The 20,783-nt window shown below is 39.5% G+C and overlaps 1 protein-coding gene across 2 annotated transcripts in view; it reads left to right on the top strand.

Annotated features, from left to right (window-relative positions):
• The window catches only part of adka (adenosine kinase a), a 130,127-nt gene extending 110,890 nt beyond the window's left edge, over positions 1 to 19,237 (top strand). For both annotated transcript variants that reach the window (XM_043255263.1, XM_043255264.1), the window contains exons 9-11: positions 5,851 to 5,965; positions 16,642 to 16,728; positions 18,627 to 19,237. In XM_043255263.1, coding sequence (XP_043111198.1) covers positions 5,851 to 5,965; positions 16,642 to 16,728; positions 18,627 to 18,751 — 327 coding nt within the window. In that variant the 3' untranslated portion in view covers positions 18,752 to 19,237. The remainder of the gene's footprint in view (positions 1 to 5,850; positions 5,966 to 16,641; positions 16,729 to 18,626) is intronic.
• The last annotated feature ends 1,546 nt before the right edge of the window (positions 19,238 to 20,783 follow it).

Here is a 20,783-nt window from a genome sequence, read left to right as displayed (position 1 = left end):
ATACAATTTGCAAAAAAGTAGCAAATTCTGTCCCATCCTATCCGTCCCAGCTTTTAGTTAATGAGTTACTTCAAAACACTTCCTAGAGATTAGCAGCATTACTTACCACATACCTTGTCTAGGCAAAGTCATGTAACTTTTTGGTTGAAGTCTAGGAATTTATTTGGTCTGTTTTTGATAATTCTTTAATTGTTCATGCTTTCAAATATGTATAATTAACATACATCTGTCTCAGGCAGCAAGTGTATACTTGTCATTTTTAAAATGACACAAAGGTAAGTAAATAATGACAGAATTAAAATTTTTGCATGAACTATCCCTTAATGACAATTAAGAAACAAGACTTCTGAACCGCAGCCTCAACTTGTCTCTCTTTTTACATACAGTCTCAGTGACAAATTGCCTTCAACAAGCCCTGGAATCCAGTATCACAGTATTAACCTCTCCATTAGCACCTCTGTAGACTCCCACAACGCCTCTCCCTTCTCTCCTCCTTGGGAACGATCAACCTTTTAGTGGTGATTAGAGGCTGTGTTTGGGGAAGTGATTAAAAGCCCCCTACGCAATTTAGCTGGAGCAAGTTAGCGCCAGTGGGGGAAACGGCAACATGGGAGCGTGCATCCCACGGCAGCTGCTCCTAACAGTCTCTGCAGCCCTCTGCCCCCCAACCGCAGCACCTGTCTGCAGGAGAGATGCGCACAGAAAGCCTCTTTATTCCCAGAAGGGCTCTTGCCTTTCTCTGTCTGGACTGAAGGATCCAGTTGTGATGTGTCTTGATGGGTTAATTATGAGAAAAGCTCTGACAGTTGATATTCAGATCAAAGCGAACAGGCGTTCGGTCCCTCTCGGTCCCTCAGGCATATATGTATTCACACCAGCAGATAGCTATGCAGAGATAAGTGCCTGAGAGTGAGGCGGGAAGGCTAATTTATACCCCACACCTCCCAAATCCTCACTCACTCCCTTTCTCTCCCAACTCTTCCTCATCCAACTCATCCCTCCTTCCCCCTCCCCAAAATCATGCTACTAAAAATTAAACGACTCTTTAGAAGTGAATGATTAATCTAATGAAGCTGCAGAGGTGTTCTACTTCTGCTAATGAAGCCTTGCATTCTAATAAGTCACAGGCATACACTGTAATCATAATTGAAATGCCAAGCAGGGTTAAAGACAAACTGTGATCGCAGATGTTGCAGCGCCAAGATATATATGTAGAAAGAAAACGAGTAGGCAGCGGCTGCTGGGGGCTTTTATTCAGAGCTCAGGGTCCTCGGATTCCAGCTAAACATCTGTTTTTCAATGGGCAATCGCTGTATCCTGAATACATATAACAGACTTCTCTGCTTTTACAAGCGCCTTGCAAGTTTCTATGCGTGCAGACTCCCCTATGTCTGAAATGAAACACCTCTTCGCTCTTCGAGGAAGAAAAAAAAAAAAAAGCTGGTTTGACACGAAGAGTTTGCATTTCTGATTTGCATTGTGCGAGGCCAAGAAAAGAGAGTAAATTATGAATGAGTAATGCTATTCGAGCACATCAGACATTTAATCTGCCCAGTTGAATGGAGCTCCATATGAATATATGACTCCATAGGTGCCTGTACACCCCCCCTTTCCCCTCTGGGTCTCCTGGCGATTAAGTGTTCATGAGCATGTGTAGCAACACTCTCTCATGGCTATCATGTGTTTGATAGTTATAATGACGGGATAATGGCGGGCTTGTAGGCAGCCACTTCTCGTCATAGGATACCTATAGACCCGCAGCCCCTGACAGATTTACAGTGCGGAGTCAGCTGATACTGTAAAACAGTAAGGTTTTTATAGAGCCCTGGGCTCTGCTTAAAACAAGCCACCACATTCGTACTCGCCTGATTTCTGGGTCTAGCCTTGGGCCTGTACTGTCTGTGGTCGAGTATTCCAGAGAAGATGTAATTATCTAGTTAGTTTTGCATTCTGGTGTCGGTTCCGATCGGAACACTTTGTTAACCTTCCCCAAAGCACGGTGTATTAATGATTTCATCCATATTTATGAAGTAGCTGTATACTTGTATAAGGGAAAAAAAAACTTTTTATTGTATTTTTATTAAAATGTGGGTCATTAGTACATTTTTAACCTGATGTGTCCTACAAGTACATTTGGTCTTAAGGTGTGGTCGCATTTGTGACCCTGCACCACAAACTTAACTTGATATCCTTATTTTTTGGCATAAAAGAAAAATCTATAAATATACCCCAGCGACTTAAGACTGGTTTTGTGGTCCAGGTTCACATTTATTGTTATTTTGTAAATTCCCTTTGGGTGATTTTATTTATTTTTCAAGATTTGTTTTTTATATTTTTGCTTCTATTCAGATAGGATAGGTGATCTTGTGTTGACCCGAAACATAGTTACCCTACATGTCTAAGTGCTGCAAGGTCTCGAAATCTAGTCAAATCCATAGGAATCCAAATGATTGGAAATTACTAACGCAGAGTTCAGATTGGTCAGAAAAAATTCCTGTGTTGACCAACAGTGTTTTAAGCATCTGTGTGAGCTGTGCTTCTTACATTTCTACTATATTGACAATAGAAAATAGACTTTTTTTGCCTGCACCTTTAGTGTCCTGTTATTGAAAAACGTGAATCACTGAGCCAATTTCACTTGCAATACAAATGCAAACGAAAACAACTGCCTGGCAGTGTAAACTCACACCAAAGTCAATATCTTGAACAGCAAGTGCTGCAGTAAGCTGATTGAGTCCGTTCGGCGCTCTGCTGATTGGCCAGACTGCAGGAAAGCGGACCCTTTTAGTCGAGTGTGGAGGGAGACAGAGGTGATGAGGCAGCTGGGGCTGCCTGGGACACCACACTACCTCACCATTAACAAAACTGTCAAGGGCTGGTGGCTGCCATGGCCAAGCAGCCTCTCTAGCCTGCTTTTGGCAGTGGGACGAGTGGACATGTGACAGACTCACAGTTTTGGCAGGGTTAGGCTGCCTCAGACCCTCTTACTGAGGCTTTGTGTGACTGGAGGTGGGGGGATGGTATCAAACCACCAGCACTCAACCCCTTAGACCAACCCACCCCCCAACACCGGCACCACCCCTTCCACACACCCCCCTCCCCAGCTCCTTCTGTCCAGTGCCAGCTGGGAGGTGTGAGGACTAGGAAATGCAGATGATCTCACAATTCCCCAAACATCAAGCACTTAACTGTTAGTTCTATACTAATATTTAATTTATTAAATTATATATTATTTTATATATTTAACATATTTCTATACAGACGTTTTATTGAAGTTATAGTATATTATGTATTAGCAGATGCCTTTTGAATTCAGTTTTTGTTATTTAATGCAATGAAATTTGTCAATTTTGGCCTCCAAAAGGGTTCGAATACTTTTGGACCTACTGTAGGTGTGGACAGTGCTCTGATCTGCATGCTTGGAGCCCACTCCCACCTGGTCAAAGATGGCACCCCAATCAGAATCCTGTACTTTGACTTCTTCGGTGCCCTCAACTTGCCTCTCCGACTTAGTAACAAGCTCAGCACGATACCGGTGAACGCCTCCACAATCTCCTAAATCATAGACTATTTTACCAGCAGGCAGAAGTTTGCGAGGCTCCAGGGAGAGAGCGTGGAGGTGGTGTAGTTCTACAGGTTGCTTGGAGTCCACTTAAACAACAGACTGTGCTGGACAAACAAGTAAGCTGTGCGGTACAAGAAAGGTCAGATCAGAAGGCGCAGGTTTTTTAGCATATACAACAGGCTGCTATAGGTATATTTTACTATTTTATTAAATGCTTTTCTAGACAGAAAAAAATGTTAGTGACATTTCTATTACTGGACTCATTAGGAGTGCTTATTTTTAATTTCCACTAAGTGGTACGGGTCAGTACAGTACAGTACGGTATGATTTTGGTACTGAACACTCTGATCCAGATTGTGTTTTCATCACGTACATTACCTTTACTTCATAGGCCTGGTGTATGCCGGAAAGTAGTTATCAACCATAAAGCGTAACAACTCTGCCACTTTTTGTTAAATGTCTGTTAATGAACAATAATAGTCATTATAAAGTACAAAAAGTATGAGGATAATACAAGAGAGAATAAAGAAAAAAGAAAAAACAATTTAGTCAAATGTATGCTACAAAGTAAAGGTAAAGTTCAAAATAAATATGCCTGTTAAATATACCTAAAACTAATTGTATCTCACGTTGAATCACTACAGAGACATCTGAGCCATTAGGAAATTTCAGAAGGACTAACTCTGTAAAATTACATTTCATGACACAATAACAGTAATATTTAAAAAATGATTGTTCTGGAGCAATGATGTTTCACATGATGTTTGTATGAAAATGATTATAAAATACACTGTTATATTTTTTTTTTTTGGTGTTTGCGCTTTCTGATGTAAATAAGCCCAACACACATAGACAGCAGAGCAGAATGAGTGAAAGACGCATCTCCCTGTAGCACACAAAAGTGATGATTCTAGTCAACAAATCAATTTTCTGCAGCGAGTTTAACCCCAATGGAAGGGGACCAAAAAAGTGGTAATGCACTGGTCATTATATTGATACTATTCACCACTTTTGACTTTGGAAACAGGCAAAATTACATATCATACCGAACCACACCATTTGATGGAAATAAGCCATTAAAGTCAAATTCAACTAACATTCTGTTCAGTAATGTTCTCATAAAGATGCTTGTAGTAGCAGAAGTAGGCTTATTCCACAATGGTATTATGAAAGAGAATGAGGTTATGAAAGAAAAACCTTGAGCCAAATGATGTTTGAAGGTGTTAATGGTTAATATATGGGCATTCCATACATACTTTTCTGCACTACTAAACTGCAATACAGTTTTAGGAATCTACAGCACGACCAGTGTCGTCTGTTTCCCAACTAAATGACTTTTATTGGCTAGTTCTTAGTGACTCAGAAACATACAGCGTGACCAGTGTTGTCCTTTACCCAAACGAATGACTCGTATGAGGTGCTTCTAAATGAATTAAAAACATACTGTGTAGTCTGAATTGGAGTCTTTTTCTTTGTAATGAATCAAAACCCTGCAGCTCTGCCAGTTCCCAAATGAATAACCCTTGATTGGTTCTTTTTAAGCGGTTTGCAACCAATTGTGCTTTGTCTATCACAGAAATATATTTTTTATTGTTCTGGGATAGTGTTACATGTTACTGTTATCTTTTTGCCTACACTAATATGCACACATTCATATTTGTATATAGTAAATATATTTGCATACTCTCCAAAATAATTTCTGAATGACTGCCTGCTGCATTTAGTCCAAAAAAAAAATTAGAATGCTAGATCCTACATTTATATCATTAATTATTTTCAGAACATGAGTTTTGCTCTTTTTGTGTGTTGTGTGTGTTAACAGTCGGTTACATTTGAACTTGTTTATTCAATCATTGGTTCGCTCTCATTATTTCGAACAACTTGCTAGAATGTCCAACTTTTTTTCTTGAAAGAAAATTGGCATATTGCAGATGTAGCCATTTAGAAGCCAGAAGACTGAATACATCATTACTTTAAAGCCACTGAGCAATACATGCGTCATTTTAGTATCTTGTTAGCATTTAAACATTTCATTGGAATAAATACGTGAGTCATGAGTAATGTGATTACACATGACATTTAGCATTTCAACTCAACAGCCATTCTGAGTGAAATGTAGTTGGCAATTGCAGTCACTAAACATGCTCAGTAGGTAAGACGATGACTCAGGTGCATGTTTTACAAGGTGCAGTATTAAATGAAATCTAATCTGATCTGGAAGAACTTAATATTTGCTTCTTACCCTCAAGTATGTGTTCTTTTTTTCTCTTTTTTTTCTTGTGCAGACCGAAGACATTGAGGAGATTGCGAAGAAGGCCCAAAGCTTACCCAAAGAGAACAAGAAAAGGCAGAGGATTGTTGTCTTCACCCAAGGCAAAGAAGGAACTGTAATGACCAAAGGTGCGTGGGTCAGTTTTCATCTCTTCGGAATTAGGTTTTTATAATCGCGCTTTTAGATCAGGACCGTCTCATGTTAAAAAGAAATAACACAACCCCCAGAAACACTTTTAGTTATTTACAGTTGGAATGATGTTGATAGATTTCCTCTGTAAACATTAGTGAATAGCCTCAAACAAGGTCATCTTAAGAATAGAATGCCGTTCTCTCTGGCGGCTTTCGATGTTGCTCAGTGTGAAATGAATTCGCCCTTGGCAATGACCTCCTATCTCTCAGATGCAGAATTTGAATCCAAAGGGCTGTTGCAGTCACATTGCTATGGTAACTGAGTGGTAGGGGATCTTTCTGTGGAGTGGATAAGTTTAACCGAATAGTGGGGAAAGCATAACAGTTGTAGCTGATTAAACCAGCGGGGTTTGAAGTAGAAAGCAGGGAGGCGGCAGGAATGTAAAGGGGACAGGCTGAGCTGTTTATGCTCTTCTTCTCCTGCTCTTCATTTCTTCTCCTTTTGCACCTGCCAGAATGGCATTCCTCGCTTTACAGTCGGCCAGTGCCCAGTCTCGGCTAAATTCCATTTGTTCAGGATAATTCGCCTTTTATTGCCTTTTGTATTTTGATTCATTGAATTTCACAGTGTTCTTACAATGAATTCTGTCGAGGTTGGACATTATTTAAATCTCTCGGGAACACAATGAGCAGGCTGCCCTTGCAACGCTCTGGAGACCCTGGAAAAACAATGAGGTAAACATGTTACATGACCTTTAGACGCAAAAGCCCTGAAGAGGTTTGGCCTAGCACATACCCACCAGCTAGTTGAGCCTTGGTGCTCATGCAAGAAACAAAAGTTTGAATCTAGTCCATGACCAGTTTTTTTTTTCTACCTCTTGGTTAAAAAATTGTGAAATCAAAAATCTTTTGACATTCACATTTTTGTTCATTTACATTTAGAGTTGGTAGTTTTGAAAGAAACCTTTTATGTTCGCCAAGGCTGCAATTATTCAAAAAATTACAGTAAAAATTAATACACTGAAATATTACAATTCAATTCAATGTTTAACAGTTATCATCTTTAAAAAAAAATAAATAAATCCTGTGATAGCAAAGCTGTTTTTAGTAGCCATTTACTGCTGCTTAATTTTTTTTATGGAATTATGGCGTTTCAGAATCCTTTGAATAGAAAGTACAAAAGATCAACATACATTTGACATATAACAATATATAACGTTTCATAACATTATAATTTTCTTTAAAGAAAGATTTTTTAATTGTAGTGAATGTCACATTGCTGTTAATTTGACTTATTTAATGCAACCGTATAAAGCAGTCTCTTTTTTTCTGGCAGTATTTAATTAATGGATTAATTAGATTTAAACCATGTTATTTTCTTGTCAAAGCTTATTTTTGCCGAACATTTTTAAATGAAATTCAATTAAAATTCACACAGCATTATAACCATTTTCAGTTGTTTGCCAATGACGACATGCATGCCTAGGGTTTCCAACCACTGATGCAATGAAATGCCATGTTAAGATTGTTCTCTGATTTGATGGGCTTCACTCTTAGAGTGACTTGAAACATGACATCCCGATGACACTGCAGGCCTCTCCGAGTCCCTTGCCCCTGTTAGCTTATAGGTCTAATCCTATTCACAAGTCTGCACTACAGGATTGAAGTGTTGTTAAACAGAGCTGTCGCAGAGCACTGTATTATACAATTTACACAACATGTTACCAGAGTAACCCGGCAAAGCTGGCTGTATTGGTTCCACTGTGCTGCGTTTATCACACAAACGCTAATAGCATTAGTCCCCCTGGGCTGATAAGGCTGCTCAGGCAATTGCTACTCCTGTAAAGCCTCATCAGAGGAAAGCGCTACAAGACAATCCTTTCCTTTTGCTACAGAACCGACTCGCTCCCACGTGTTCCTAGCTAACTTTCAGCCTAAGCGTCGGCTTTAGAGAAAATACTCTCCTGGAGGCATTTTACACTGAGCTGAGGAAAAATGCGGGCTCGGCTAACCTCCTGCAGCCCTTTCATGAGGAGCCGCGGGGTCGGCGGCAACCCCCGGCGAACCTGTGCGAAGTGAACGAGGACGCAGCGCACGAGGTAGTTGGCCATAAAAAATGTCAGGCGTCGCACGAGCGGCGAATAAGTGGGTTCAAATAGCAGGGGCGACGGAGAAGGAGAAGGACGTTATTGCTCCCCGCTGCCTCCGCCAATAAACATCAATATAAAAGAGAATTGAAGATTTGCTCAACCTCCCAGAGGCTGTGCTCTGATGCCGTCTGATCTCTACATTTCATTTGCAATTTGCTCTCTATGTGGGGATGTGATCATTCAGCAGGCTCTGAATGTCACAATGAAGTTGTTTTAATGGTGATTAAGAAGGCTGGGATGATAGGCCCTGGGGGCGACGCTCCAAAGAGATGCAGATTTGTTATTGTGTAGTTCCTCTTTGTGCGTGCCAGCTTTCTCTCGCGGCATAAACGCAGGCTGTCCTCGCCCCTCCACATTAATTTCCTTAATGAAAGCTGCCAGAAGAGGAGCCCTTAATGAAGCACCTTTGTGACATCGCTGAACAGAGCGCGGCCCTGCTGGCGCACCTATTACAGGCTCATATTAAGAGCGCGGCGCCCACGGTCTTTGATCTAATGATGGCTGAGTGTGCAGGGTCGCCCAGGGGCTCCGGCAGGGACCACGGCGTCACGGGGAGGAAGAGAGTCTGTGATGTTCTATTAGTACTTTCCCTCCTCCGTGAGTTCACGTATTAAGCTAACTTAATCGCACTCTTCGTGACCGCTTTGCAAAATAGAACGTCCCATTTTAATCCCAAACTACTTGATGTGTAGGAATGTAGCCCAACGAGGGCAGGCTGACAGTTTCGGGCAGAGTCATGACTCATAAGTGTCACACTTTACACTGACTTCCTGGAACTAAGGTTCGAGAGACAGATAACCTTTGTTGTGTTCCTTTTAATATCACAAGAAGTGAAACTAACACCACAACAGGAGGGGTGTCTTTGCATTTCTGCAGAGAGAGAGTGAGAAAGAGAGAGGCTGTTGCACATTTGTTTTTCAAGTTGACTTGTTAACTCTACTGTGCAATGATATCAGGACGTGACCATATCCTTATCTTATCTAGACTGGAAAACACTAAGCTTGGATGTGGTTGTCCCAACTCAAGCACATGATGTGATTTAAAGGGAAAGCCACCCAAAAATGAAAATTGTCATTGTTTACTCTGACTGTATGACTGATTTCACCAGAGTTCTTCTCTGAAGTTTCCCTGATGTTTTGCAGGCAGTTTTTAATCAAGGCTACATTAAAGTTGGCATGAAAGAAAAATTCACCCTATTTTTTAATTGCATGTTATAGATTGTTATATTTCATCCATGCGTATGTTTGATTTCTTAAATTATTTTGAGCTCATAATTTGAATTAAAATATCATAATTGTACTTTTCCTTGGTGACACATGCAGGACTTCTGCAGTGATTTATTGTTCATAAACCCTGCCTCTTGACTATAAGTGACTGCAAGCTTGCATTTAGATCTGCTTCCAACAATTAATCTATGTAACCAAGTCCTGTCCTACTTTTTTTACTTTAATAATCTGTTTTACTCAGATGTTCATTCAAAATATGGAAGAATAGTTCTGTCGCTACTTCTGTGTCATTGTGATTCAAAGAGTGAGAGAAATAAATTGCCTTTACTTCAGTTGAAAATAATTCTAAAGTTGCTTCATGTAATCCATTTTGTTTTTGTCGTCCTACTAAAGAGGAACATTTTCATTCCTGCTCCTGGAGAGGTGCTGTGAGTCTTGAAACTTATTCAGGAGGAATGTGTCTAATGCGCTGTCAGATTTACCTGCACCTAATGAACTCCCTAGAGGAGCCTTTTCGTTTCAGTCTGTTTTCCTCCATCTCCGTGAGCCCTTAGCAAAGGTCATTATGCACTCATAAACGCACACGCTCCTCCTGTGTGTGTGTGTGTGTGTGTGTGTGTGTGTGTGCGCAAGTGTTCACGCTCTCCCTCACATTTTTTCGTGTGTTATGTTAAGGCTATTATTCGGTAATGTTTGCCCGTCCTTGTTTGTGTCTCATTAATGCAATGCACCTTTGACGCAGCTGAACTAAAACAGAAACGCTGTAAACAGTCAGTTAGTGTTTACTTGTTTTGATAGGCTTAAAAGGCAAAAGAAACCATAGACCATAGCATTGATTGATTACATAAATTTCCTTTGTGATGAACTTTACTGACACAAGGTGGACTGAATCTTTGTGTTTAGGCAATGTAGTTTGAATGTTTGGATTTTTATCTTTTACGATCTCTCTTTCTCATACATTCAACGTAAGTTTTTTAAATTTCAGATCAAATGCAGACTTTTCTGTTTACATTTGATAATATTTACTATACATCTCACAACTGATACTTTGTATCTCCCAGTCTTTAATTGTCATAATTTTAACTTTAGATCCCAAAATGTAGTTTTTATATTTTAATGTTTTGTTTTTTATTTTAAAGAATTAGCTTCACTTTTACTCTAAGGTGGGAATAAGCTGACTTTCTAACAACTGTAAACTTATTTTTCATAACGAACAATGTAAATGACATTTTATCTCTACTTTTTTTCCCCCTTTCTCACATGTACAGCTTAGTTGATAATTGTGACTTTTTCCATCATGATTTATTTAAAACTCACAATTAGCTGTATTTTAAGTCAGAGGCGGAAACCAGCTGTCATAGATTTAGTCTATTTTCTAACAGCGATTTTGAATTGACCTCATGAAATTTGAGCATATGCATCGGATTCATTCAGTATTTCACTCGTGATGGGAAGGGCAACGGATAAAGACCTCCTCACGTCCGCCAAATCGATCGTGACATCATCACCGCTCGTCTTCAGCTAATTAGCATGGCTCAGAGGCGAGGGGATCTGATCAATGTCTCGCTTTGAAAAGGGCAAAACTGCCTCTTAAAGCTCTCTCCGTCCCAGACTCCTCTGATTATTTGTGCCGGTTATCTCCTGCCACTCTCGGCATGGTGGGTGCCCTTTATTAGCGGCTAAATGTGTTTGTCACGCTCATGTTTCTCTGACCAGCCCTAGCGCAGAGATAGTGGATCAGAGAAAGGAAGGCAAGCGAGGGCAGTTTCCTCAGTCTGTTTGCCAAGAGGAGGGCCATCCTTGTTTACTCCTTGGAGCTTTTGTTTGGCTCTGGAGCCGACGAGAAGTGGATTTGAGAGGAATAATCTCTCACCGTTCCGCAGCTGTCTGAAGGCCTTGAATCTCTTTCCCGCTCATTGGTTTTGTGTCATGTCTCATTGTGTAGTGAATAGCTTGTCATTCAGTACCTCAGGTATCTATTGGAGACGTGAAACATTTCTGATGCTGTCTGAACAGCCAAAGAATAATCCACCGTGCGATCACTTTTTGAAAGTCGCAGTGATATATTGGAAACGACAATGTTTAAGATACAGTAAAATAGTAATTATCGCATGACCCGAGGCGTTCATGGTTTTGGCTTGTCACATTACGAGCATAATCATATTACGCCACACATAACTAGCGATAACAAGAGAATTTATTACACGTAATTGGCATGACTCCACAGCGCTGTAAATGTTACGATGGCTTTTCTGACGCTCGGCCTCTATAAATAGTCACGCGTGCATGTTTTGTCTTTGCTGGTCTGTTTTATTTTGAGCCGGTCAAATACGTGTTTACAGTGCTACTTGTTCCTGGAGTGCCTTTGCAAGCAGAGCTAGGGCTTCCTCTTCTTCCTGAGAGGCCTGTGCCAAATGGATACAAAACCCTGAAAGCAACATCTCACTTCTGATCTGTGCACACAAGTGTCAAACACAGCACCAAAAAGAAACAGCTGTACAGGAGCTATTAATATAACCTCACAGCTCGGGAGGTGTAACTTTGTTGCCCCTTTTTTTCCGCTCTCTGGATAGTCACGCAGAGGAAAGCATTTTTCGCTTTCTGCATGAACATGTAAAGCGAAGAATGGTAAAACCACAAAAGCGATGGAACTCCCTGTGAACTGCCCAGAGACTGTGTTTACAGGGACGACCACAAGCCAGTAACAACAAAGACAGGTTTTGGCAGCAAAGTTTTAATTGCCATGCCTATTAAAGAGTCCTGCCAATGGCCTCTTTTGTGTTATACATTAACATGAAATTGGTCCTGGAACGCTCTCAGACTAACCAAAGCAGCATGTTCAGAGCCAAGTTCAATAATATGTTTTGAATAAAGATGTGATGTGTTCTCTCCGGTTTGATGAAATGGAAGGAGATGTCCATCAAGGATGGTTTTGGGGGGAATGAGAGCAGCGTGTAGCGATTTAGGAATTTAATTTCTCTGTTTTTATTTGCCCTAGTTTGCTCTTGCGTGCTTATATAAATTGTCCTCATTCACATTGGACCAGAAACTCTTGTAAAACCTTAATTCAGAAATGATTCATTTTTACTCCTTAAATTATTTTCTTTTGTTCAGCTGACTTGTCCTTTCCCTCATACTGCTCTGTCTTTTATTTGACACTCAAAAATTGGCTTAGTATTCTGGTTATTAGCCGTTCTTTTAAAAATATATATATGGGAATTGAATGATTGATTCTGTTAATAGTTCCTTGTGTTTATTCTTCTGCCCATTCGGATGTGTTTTTGGGGTGCTTCCACAACTCTGCTACATCTACTGCAGTTTGAATCACTAACAAATGACTGTAATTGGGTAAAAAATATACTATGTAGCGATTTGTTTTGAATGACATTTATGAACTTGTTCATATGAATCAAAAATATATGCCAGTGCAGTGTGAATGACTCTCATGAACCACTGATTCCTGAAATAATGACTCGAAACTTTTTATAATAAATGCAGCTTACGACTTTATTCTGTGCTCAAGGCGTTTGATTTACTTGCGACTTATACATTGAGTTATCAATAGAACTATGTATTTTGTATTTAATTTATAGTTAAGGTAGTTTACAAAAAGTGTTGTATATTTATTTTTCATTTTCACAAAACTACTAAAGATGTGTTCAATGTGTTCCCATCCCTCATTTTGAGTAATGTAAGACAATACTGAATTATTATATTATTTTTGCTGTGGATGTTGGTTAACGATGACACACGGGGACAGTAATGAAAACATCCTATTGGACCAATTAGTAGTGTGAATCTTTCTTTTTTCTAAGCATCTGCCTCTTGCCTCCATTCCTTGAAACTCTTGTCATTGTCCCTATTGAGAGCTGAGAGAGGCTCCTGGACACCATTTGGCATCCAAGTGGTTGGACGCCTCGTCCTCCAGCGCAGCCCCTCTCATTTCACACGTCCTCCCCCCATTATCATATCAATTGATGCAGCTTGTAGGAGACAAAGTGAGGTTATGGGAACCACCTAGAGCAACATGCACCATTAAACATCAATGCAAGGGGACTAGCACATATGCAAGTTCAGCCTTGTTTACCAAGCTGGAAGACTGGCAGTGTATGTTTCTCGAGCTCTTAGAGCTCGCAGCTCTCTAAATCTATTTTACACACCATGGTTTTATTGTATTGACATTTGTTCCTTGCAGCAATTTACATGGATTTAATAGGCAGCGTGCTCTTGTGTTTTAAGATTTTTTTTTTTTTTATTGTAGCATATTTTTTTGTGGACTCTGAGCCTTGGATATGACCTAATGTTGTACCATGTACCTCCAAGAACCACCTCATAATTTTTTTTCCAGATGACTCACCACGACTGGGATGTTTGGACATTTCCCAGCATGCCTCTGGTGCGTGACCTGTCATCAAAGGGCAGAAGGGTTAGTCTGTGCTAGTACCTACATTCTCACCATGCTGTATTGCATTGTCTCTCTGCTACCTCCCTCACAAATCTGAAGAAAAGAGTGTCGTTGCTTCATACAAGCCTTAATCGTCAGTTTGATGTCCATTATTGTCTAGAGCCTCTTCAGTTCAGTCATGGGTATCAAAGGGAGGAACAGTTAATGGCTATTTTTTCTCTCACTCTTAGGCTGCGCTGTTTCTGAGTCATAAAAGGAAGTAGAATCAGGTCAGCCCTGTGTACAGGAAGGAAGGAACCACATACAGTTTCATTTTGAACACATTTATTTGCGTCTGGTCATTTTTTTCCAAACACCTTTTCTTGTCTTTTCTTCCAAAACTGCAGATGTAGGCTCCATATAAACTGTGTTTTTTCATAGTTTGTCACTAGGGAGAAAGCATGCTATGATGGCAATGGAAATATTGTAATCTTTAATTGCAAAATAATAGATAGATCATGAGTTTCTGTTAACTTAATTCACACGGAAGATCCTCTAGTTAATCATTTCAAGAGGAAGGCGGGCGAGCATGCTTCATTGCCTGCATTAATTAAGCAAAGTCGTTTTGCTGCTAATTAGCTGATTCTAAAAGGATCTGCTTTTTGTGTAATTAATTATCAAAGACACAATCGGCTGCCTCGTTTAGGGAGAAACCGCTCACACACGCAGCAGACGTGTCTTGAGTGCTCATTGTTGCGTCAGTTGAAAGCCTTTGCTCGCGTTCGGTGTTGTTTACTGTCTGCGTCTGAGGTTTCCTCTGAAGTTCTCCACACAAAGTGATGGTCTTTGACACCTACTGACTACAATTAGCAGGTGTATGCTTTAAAGCCCTCTGTTGTTGCAGATTACGGGTTGTTTTGGTGAAAGAATCATCTCAAGGGCTAGCTGAGACTCTTTCCGCCTGAGGTCCTCTTGTTCGTGAGAGGAAATGTAAATGTGAAGTTTCATGCCGCCTTCAGGTGTAGTATTGTAATTTTGAATTAGGAGCACCAAATGACCATAAGAGTTTGCATTTGCTTATGGGGATGCTCTGAATTCTCTGATACAGGATTCATGTAGGAAAGGGGATATGTTCACAAAGATAGCAAAAAGAAACTATGCAGTTGATGGCGATTAATGACTTTAATTTATGAAGTTATTGTCTCCCAAGATGAAGAATCAACTCTATACAGCCTGAAGTCTTTAGTCATTTGAACCCCACTTCCGTGACGGCTACTCGTCAGAGGGTAATACATTTGCAGAATTCCTGTCTACAAACAACTTGACTCCACCCACAAACACATTTTTTCTGACCGCTGCTGTACACAGTAGACCAATCACATCAGACTGGGCCATCTAACCAATCACAGCAGAGTATGCACACGGAAAGGAGGAGTTTAGAGTGACTGAATCTTCGAATGAGAGAACTGCTTTGAACAATTTGAGAATCGCTGGAAAATGAGTTGATATTAAAAGCATTTTGAGAGAAAACAAAATCATGATTCGTCTTGCATGTAACTTATTGTAGGAGACTCCCAAAATGATATTAGGAGCCTTAAAAATAGCATAGAAGTATTAATAAATATGTACTGCGTTTATAATAACATGTAATATATTATGTGCATTCATATTATATATGAATGTTTGTTTATATATGAGTATATATATATATATATATATATATATATATATATATATACACGCATATATATGTATGTATATGTGTGTGTATATTATATATGAATTATACTTTTTTTTTAATAATGGTTTATTACTTAACACTATTGTATGTAATAACATAGTCTCTTTAGAACACAACCCTGACAGATTAATGAACCAGCAATTAATGCATAAATCAAGTTGTCTGAAAGTAATGCAGTATCCTGTTGTATTCTATGCTTATCTAATAGTATAGCAGAAGTGACAGCAATTGTGTCATCTATTGTTTTGTTTTGGCTACTTCCCACTTTTCCCCCTAGACTTGAATATGTAACATGTCGTAATATCGCCTAACTGTGGAGTAGAGGCTTACCAGGTGCACTTGAAGGCAGCAGCAGCTCAGTTTCAAATGGTAAATAGCGGGACTGGAGTGGGTTGCCAGACTTGCCACATGTGGAATTTTCTGAAGGTCCTCAAGAATCTAATATTGGGTTCTCTGAAGTGCTCTTCTTCCTGCAAAAGCAAAGTTATATCAGCCTCATTCAACCCTAATGGAGGCTAATGCCATGAATAAAACACAAGCGTACAGCAGAAGGCATTCGAGAGCGAACTGCGGGACAGTTAATGCATTATTTTAGCCCGAATGGGGACCGATTATTCAAACTGAATGCTGAAAATAGACTGACGCTGTCTTTCAAATGCTATTTTGGAGAGCAGATCCATTTCTGTGCAAGAATTGTCATCCCGAAGAACCAGCAAATTATATAATTGCCTCTCCTTGAGTTCAAGGCCCAAGCAGGGCTCTTACAGCTCTTCAAGTGAAAATGGCATATCCTTCTGTTCCTTTCTGCGTGTCTTGTGGGAACTTCTTCATCCTTTGCAGTGCTAGGTTTGTGGCTTTTTTTGCTGTGTCGTAGATGATTAGCATCATGCTAACTAGATTTGTTTGCGGGGAAGAAACAAGGTGTGCAGTCTGACAAAAAGATGACTGGCTTTTATTTTTGCAGCTTTAAATCTACACTTGACACTATTGTAAAATGGAAAAAGTGCTTTGAGCTTCTATGGGAAAATATACAGTCTTTTGTCAAAAAAAAAAACTACCATTTTTGACAGCAGAAAGTCTGACACGTCTGCCAAACAGCCGGTCTGTGAATGAGGCTCATTTTTCAGTCCAACAATAGTTTAACAAGCTCACACTTACCGTCTTTTCCACAGGTGACAAGGTGGAGACATTCCCTGTCCTGAAGATCGACCAGAGCCAGATAGTGGACACCAACGGTGCAGGAGATGCCTTTGTTGGAGGTACTGTGTGATGAAGCTAGAAAAATTTACTTTTTAATATCTTCGATACTTTAAGTAATGATTACCTAAAATTAAAAATTCTCTCAAATTCTCACCCTTATGTTGCTGCAAACCTGTATGACTATTTTTTTCCTGAAAACTGCTCTTAATATTAATGAATCGATACAATGAATGTCAGTGGTGTCCAGAACAACATTTGGACCCTAGTGATGTCTGTGGGCTAAAAAGCATTGAGATCTTGTGTTTGATAAATTCTGTAGTAAAATATTTAATAATAATATTAAAAGAAATATTTCAAATAATTATAGCCAAATCTATTAGATTAATTAACCCAGTAATTAGTTAATAAAATTACAGAAAAATGTCATTCTGGTCAGCGTACAAATTGATTACATTATAATAGCAAATGATTGTTGTTGTTATATAAAATTGTTGTATAAAATACATTTCCATACAAATGTTCAAACATTATTTTAATGGATTAAACCTCTCTAGAACACAAGATCTGATGACCTATTAAACTAAATAACCTGATAATTAATGCATAAATCACAGAAAAAGAAACTCCAGTCAGCATGCAAATGAATTGAAATATTGACACAGATTAGTTTTAGATACAAGTACGGTCAAAGAAAAGATCACTATAAATATTCAAACATTCTTACAAATATTTGAGTGTCTCTAGGAAAGTGTAATAGCCTAATAGATTAATTAACCCAATAATTCATGCATAAATCTCAGTCAGCACACAAATGGATTGTATTGTTGAAACAGGTGTCCAAGACGAAAGAATGTTCGATGGAAAATCACTATTGACAGGACAATTTAATCCAGGATTAGGTTTGATCTGTAACCTCTGGGAAATCGGACCATGATGCAAGAGCTCTGACACGCAATGCTTATTTATTTCTTGCGCAGCTGCTCTGGAATGACAATTTGCAGATGAATTGTAGTTATACTTCATTCATTTGGCTTAGTTTAGTCACATGAAGCAGCCAGTTCACTATTGTACTATTTAACCTCAGATAACACAGTTACAGGGAAATAGATCACATTCATGATGGATTAGTGGAGTTTCCAGACTCCCCACAGCCGTTATCTTTAATCTGCGGGTTTCGCTAATAACCGCGTGTTCAGATAGCCGCTGCGTGTCTACTCAAATCTGAACTGTGAAGCCATCCATCAAAAGCGTAAAGCACAGCGCTGTTTGGCTCGCCATGAAAAACAGAAATATCAATGTTGATCACGCCATTCGCACGGGTCTTTTGGGTTCGCGTAATTTATCTTCATACGACGCCTCTTCCACGGCCCTCTGCTTTTCAAAGGCCACGAGCCTGATTTGCTAACATGTCTTCCTGTAGCTCTTCCAGGACAACCTTGCGACTAATAGAGCTGTGAGCGTGTTTGCTCAAACGTCGTATTGATTTTTTTAACTCCTTTATCCGTTCCAACAAGAGGTTGGAGGCCAGCGCTCTGCCGTGTTGGAAAATGAATTTGCCAGCTGTTTTTCAATGCGCTCCGGCGCTACTGCAGAGAGCAGAGATCTAGGTGGGAGGGTTCAGAGCCCGGGGGCAGCTGGAGGATTTCTGTATCACACATCACTAAAGGGGGCCTTTTGCATCACCTTTCCCCCTTAAGCCTGATTTCCTTAATTTTTTAAAAGAAAGTACATGCAACAAAATCAATACCGGCTCTATTTTCTGAGCTAACATTCGTCGGCATATGTTTATGTGTGCTGTGCGTTTACGCACTGGGATGTGTGTGCATGTGTGCGTTCATTAAACATATGTTGGCACATGCTTTCTGTCCGGTATTTTGCAAGCGGCGGATCTGATTTGTCTTTTTTTCTTTTTCTTTTTCTTTTTTTCCCCAATGTCTGTTTGCATGTGTGTGTGCAGGTTTCCTGTCTCAGCTGGTACAGGATAAGACCTTTGAGCAGTGCATCCGTGCTGGACACTACGCCGCTAACGTCATTATTCGCCACGCGGGCTGCACATTCCCAGAAAAGCCAGACTTCCACTGATGGGCCACTGAGAGACCGGAAGATACGGCCGTCCGAGTGTTTTATAGGACTAATGCCTTTTTTTTAATTGACTTTTTATCTTCTGTTCCTCTTTCCTCTCTTGTTCACTGCCTGCCTTCTGCTGTGCCTCTGTTTTGTCTGATTCACAGCCTAATGCGATCACAGAGACGTATTTCACATTAAAAACTGTTTACAAAAGAGGCAAAAGATGAATTTCTGTTGGAAATATTGAATCGTTTTTACTACTAGAGCCATTTTAGGATCGCAGTTTAGCGTGTTTGCTAACACAATAATTTTAGTTGTAATTAGCCGTAAAAACCGAAGCTGGTATTACAAACGTACAGAAGCCAGATTAAACTTCATTAAAATCAAAGGCCCATTTTGTGTCAAAGATATTTTGTTGGCCAGTCTTGCCGTTGTAAACCAAATGTATTTGTGGAAAACACTTATGTGTCACAAACTGCCAAAATAAACAAAAAGGCTGCATTACTGCTGTCACTTGTATTCTCTTTTTAACCATATCATTATTTACGCACACTGCATAAATGTGTTTATATTTTGCATAACATGTTTTGTTTAGTTTTTTTAACAGAGAGCCTGTACTCCACTTTTGGCCTATTTTACTCTCAACTTTTGTGTCCTATTGGAACGTTAGAAAGCCTCCAGCTTCTACCTGTCCTCTTGATGACAGTGGCAAGTCTGCATTGCTTCATCTCTGTGATATGGGATGAGGAGTAGCTATTTGTGAGCATCATTAGAGAGACTGAAGGTACAGCTGACCCTTTGTCCCGGTGTGTGACAGCAATCATAGCAGATTCAGTTTCTGTCACTGACAAACCTGTTCAGGCCCTGGCATCACTGAGCACATGGTTTTAAACAACCCGCGAGTCCATGCGAAATCCTTAATGACAGCGAAGGACAAAGTCCTTGAGCACTATTTCACATTCTCAGCTCACACACACACACACACACAGTCATGCTTGTTTTTTTCCACTTCTCTAATCCTCCTGCTGTGTTTTACAATGATGCTGGGTGTTTTTAAGACCTGCGAAAGTTGCCTGTGAGGTTTATAAAACATAAGTTGATTCACAGGTGTGTTTCTGTTGGAAAACATTTAGTTCAATGTGTATAGAAGACCTTATGGAAGAGTTAAACAAGAAAAACAACACTTCTGATATCGTGGAAATTTTGGTTCCTCTTTATGTTTGCCGTCTTCAACTATATACAGTACATAAAGGTTAATTATGTGCAATGTGTGTGAGGTGGGATATGGTTAAGGTTAGGGACGGGTTAAGTGGTATGGGTAGATTTGTGTTGTATAAAGTACTATATAAATACATTTGACTTGACATTTAAGGGATAGTAACAGTGTAATTACAGATGTATTACCAAATTAATAACAACTAATTGCATGTATAGTGTAAACGCATAATAAGTGCACTCTATCAGATGGCTGATTTAAATGTTGGTGGTGAAGGCACTTAATTTTTAAGTAGGTAAATAAATTGAAACTGGATATCAATAATCTGTGAAAATCTATATTTTTAAACGCGCAAAAAAGTTTTCAATGTGACTTGCTATACGTGCATTCCCATTAAAATGCTGAACTGTATTATCTTAGCTGGAAAGCAACAGGAAGAGTTAATTTAATACAATGAATTTAAAGTTTATTCATTTCGTAATGATTAATGCTTAGAGATATTTGATTTGGTCCACTTTAGCAAATATTGTTGTTTGTGTATTATCATAAAGAAGAAAACCATCAAGTCAGCAATCTAGGAAATGTTTATCTTTGCTTAGTTCGAAAAATGCAGCAGTATCTGGAAGGTCATCAGTTTGAGCTAATCTACTTACCCTAGTGCTGTTATACCCTTGTGCAGGGCATTTATCCTGCCTCTGTCTGCATGTGAATATGAAATTGTCAGTGGTTGAAATATGCAAACATGAATAATTCCAATGTATCTGCGTAAACTGTAAACAAATGTACCTTCCCCTTCGGCATACAAATAAGCAACACTGACTTGGAGTAGCC

This window comes from Puntigrus tetrazona, chromosome 13 (assembly GCF_018831695.1).
Source record: "Puntigrus tetrazona isolate hp1 chromosome 13, ASM1883169v1, whole genome shotgun sequence".
In the NCBI taxonomy this organism is placed as follows: Eukaryota; Metazoa; Chordata; class Actinopteri; order Cypriniformes; family Cyprinidae; genus Puntigrus; species Puntigrus tetrazona.
The sequence above is the reverse complement of the archived record's forward strand: the minus strand, read 5'-3'. Positions and strand labels throughout refer to the sequence as shown.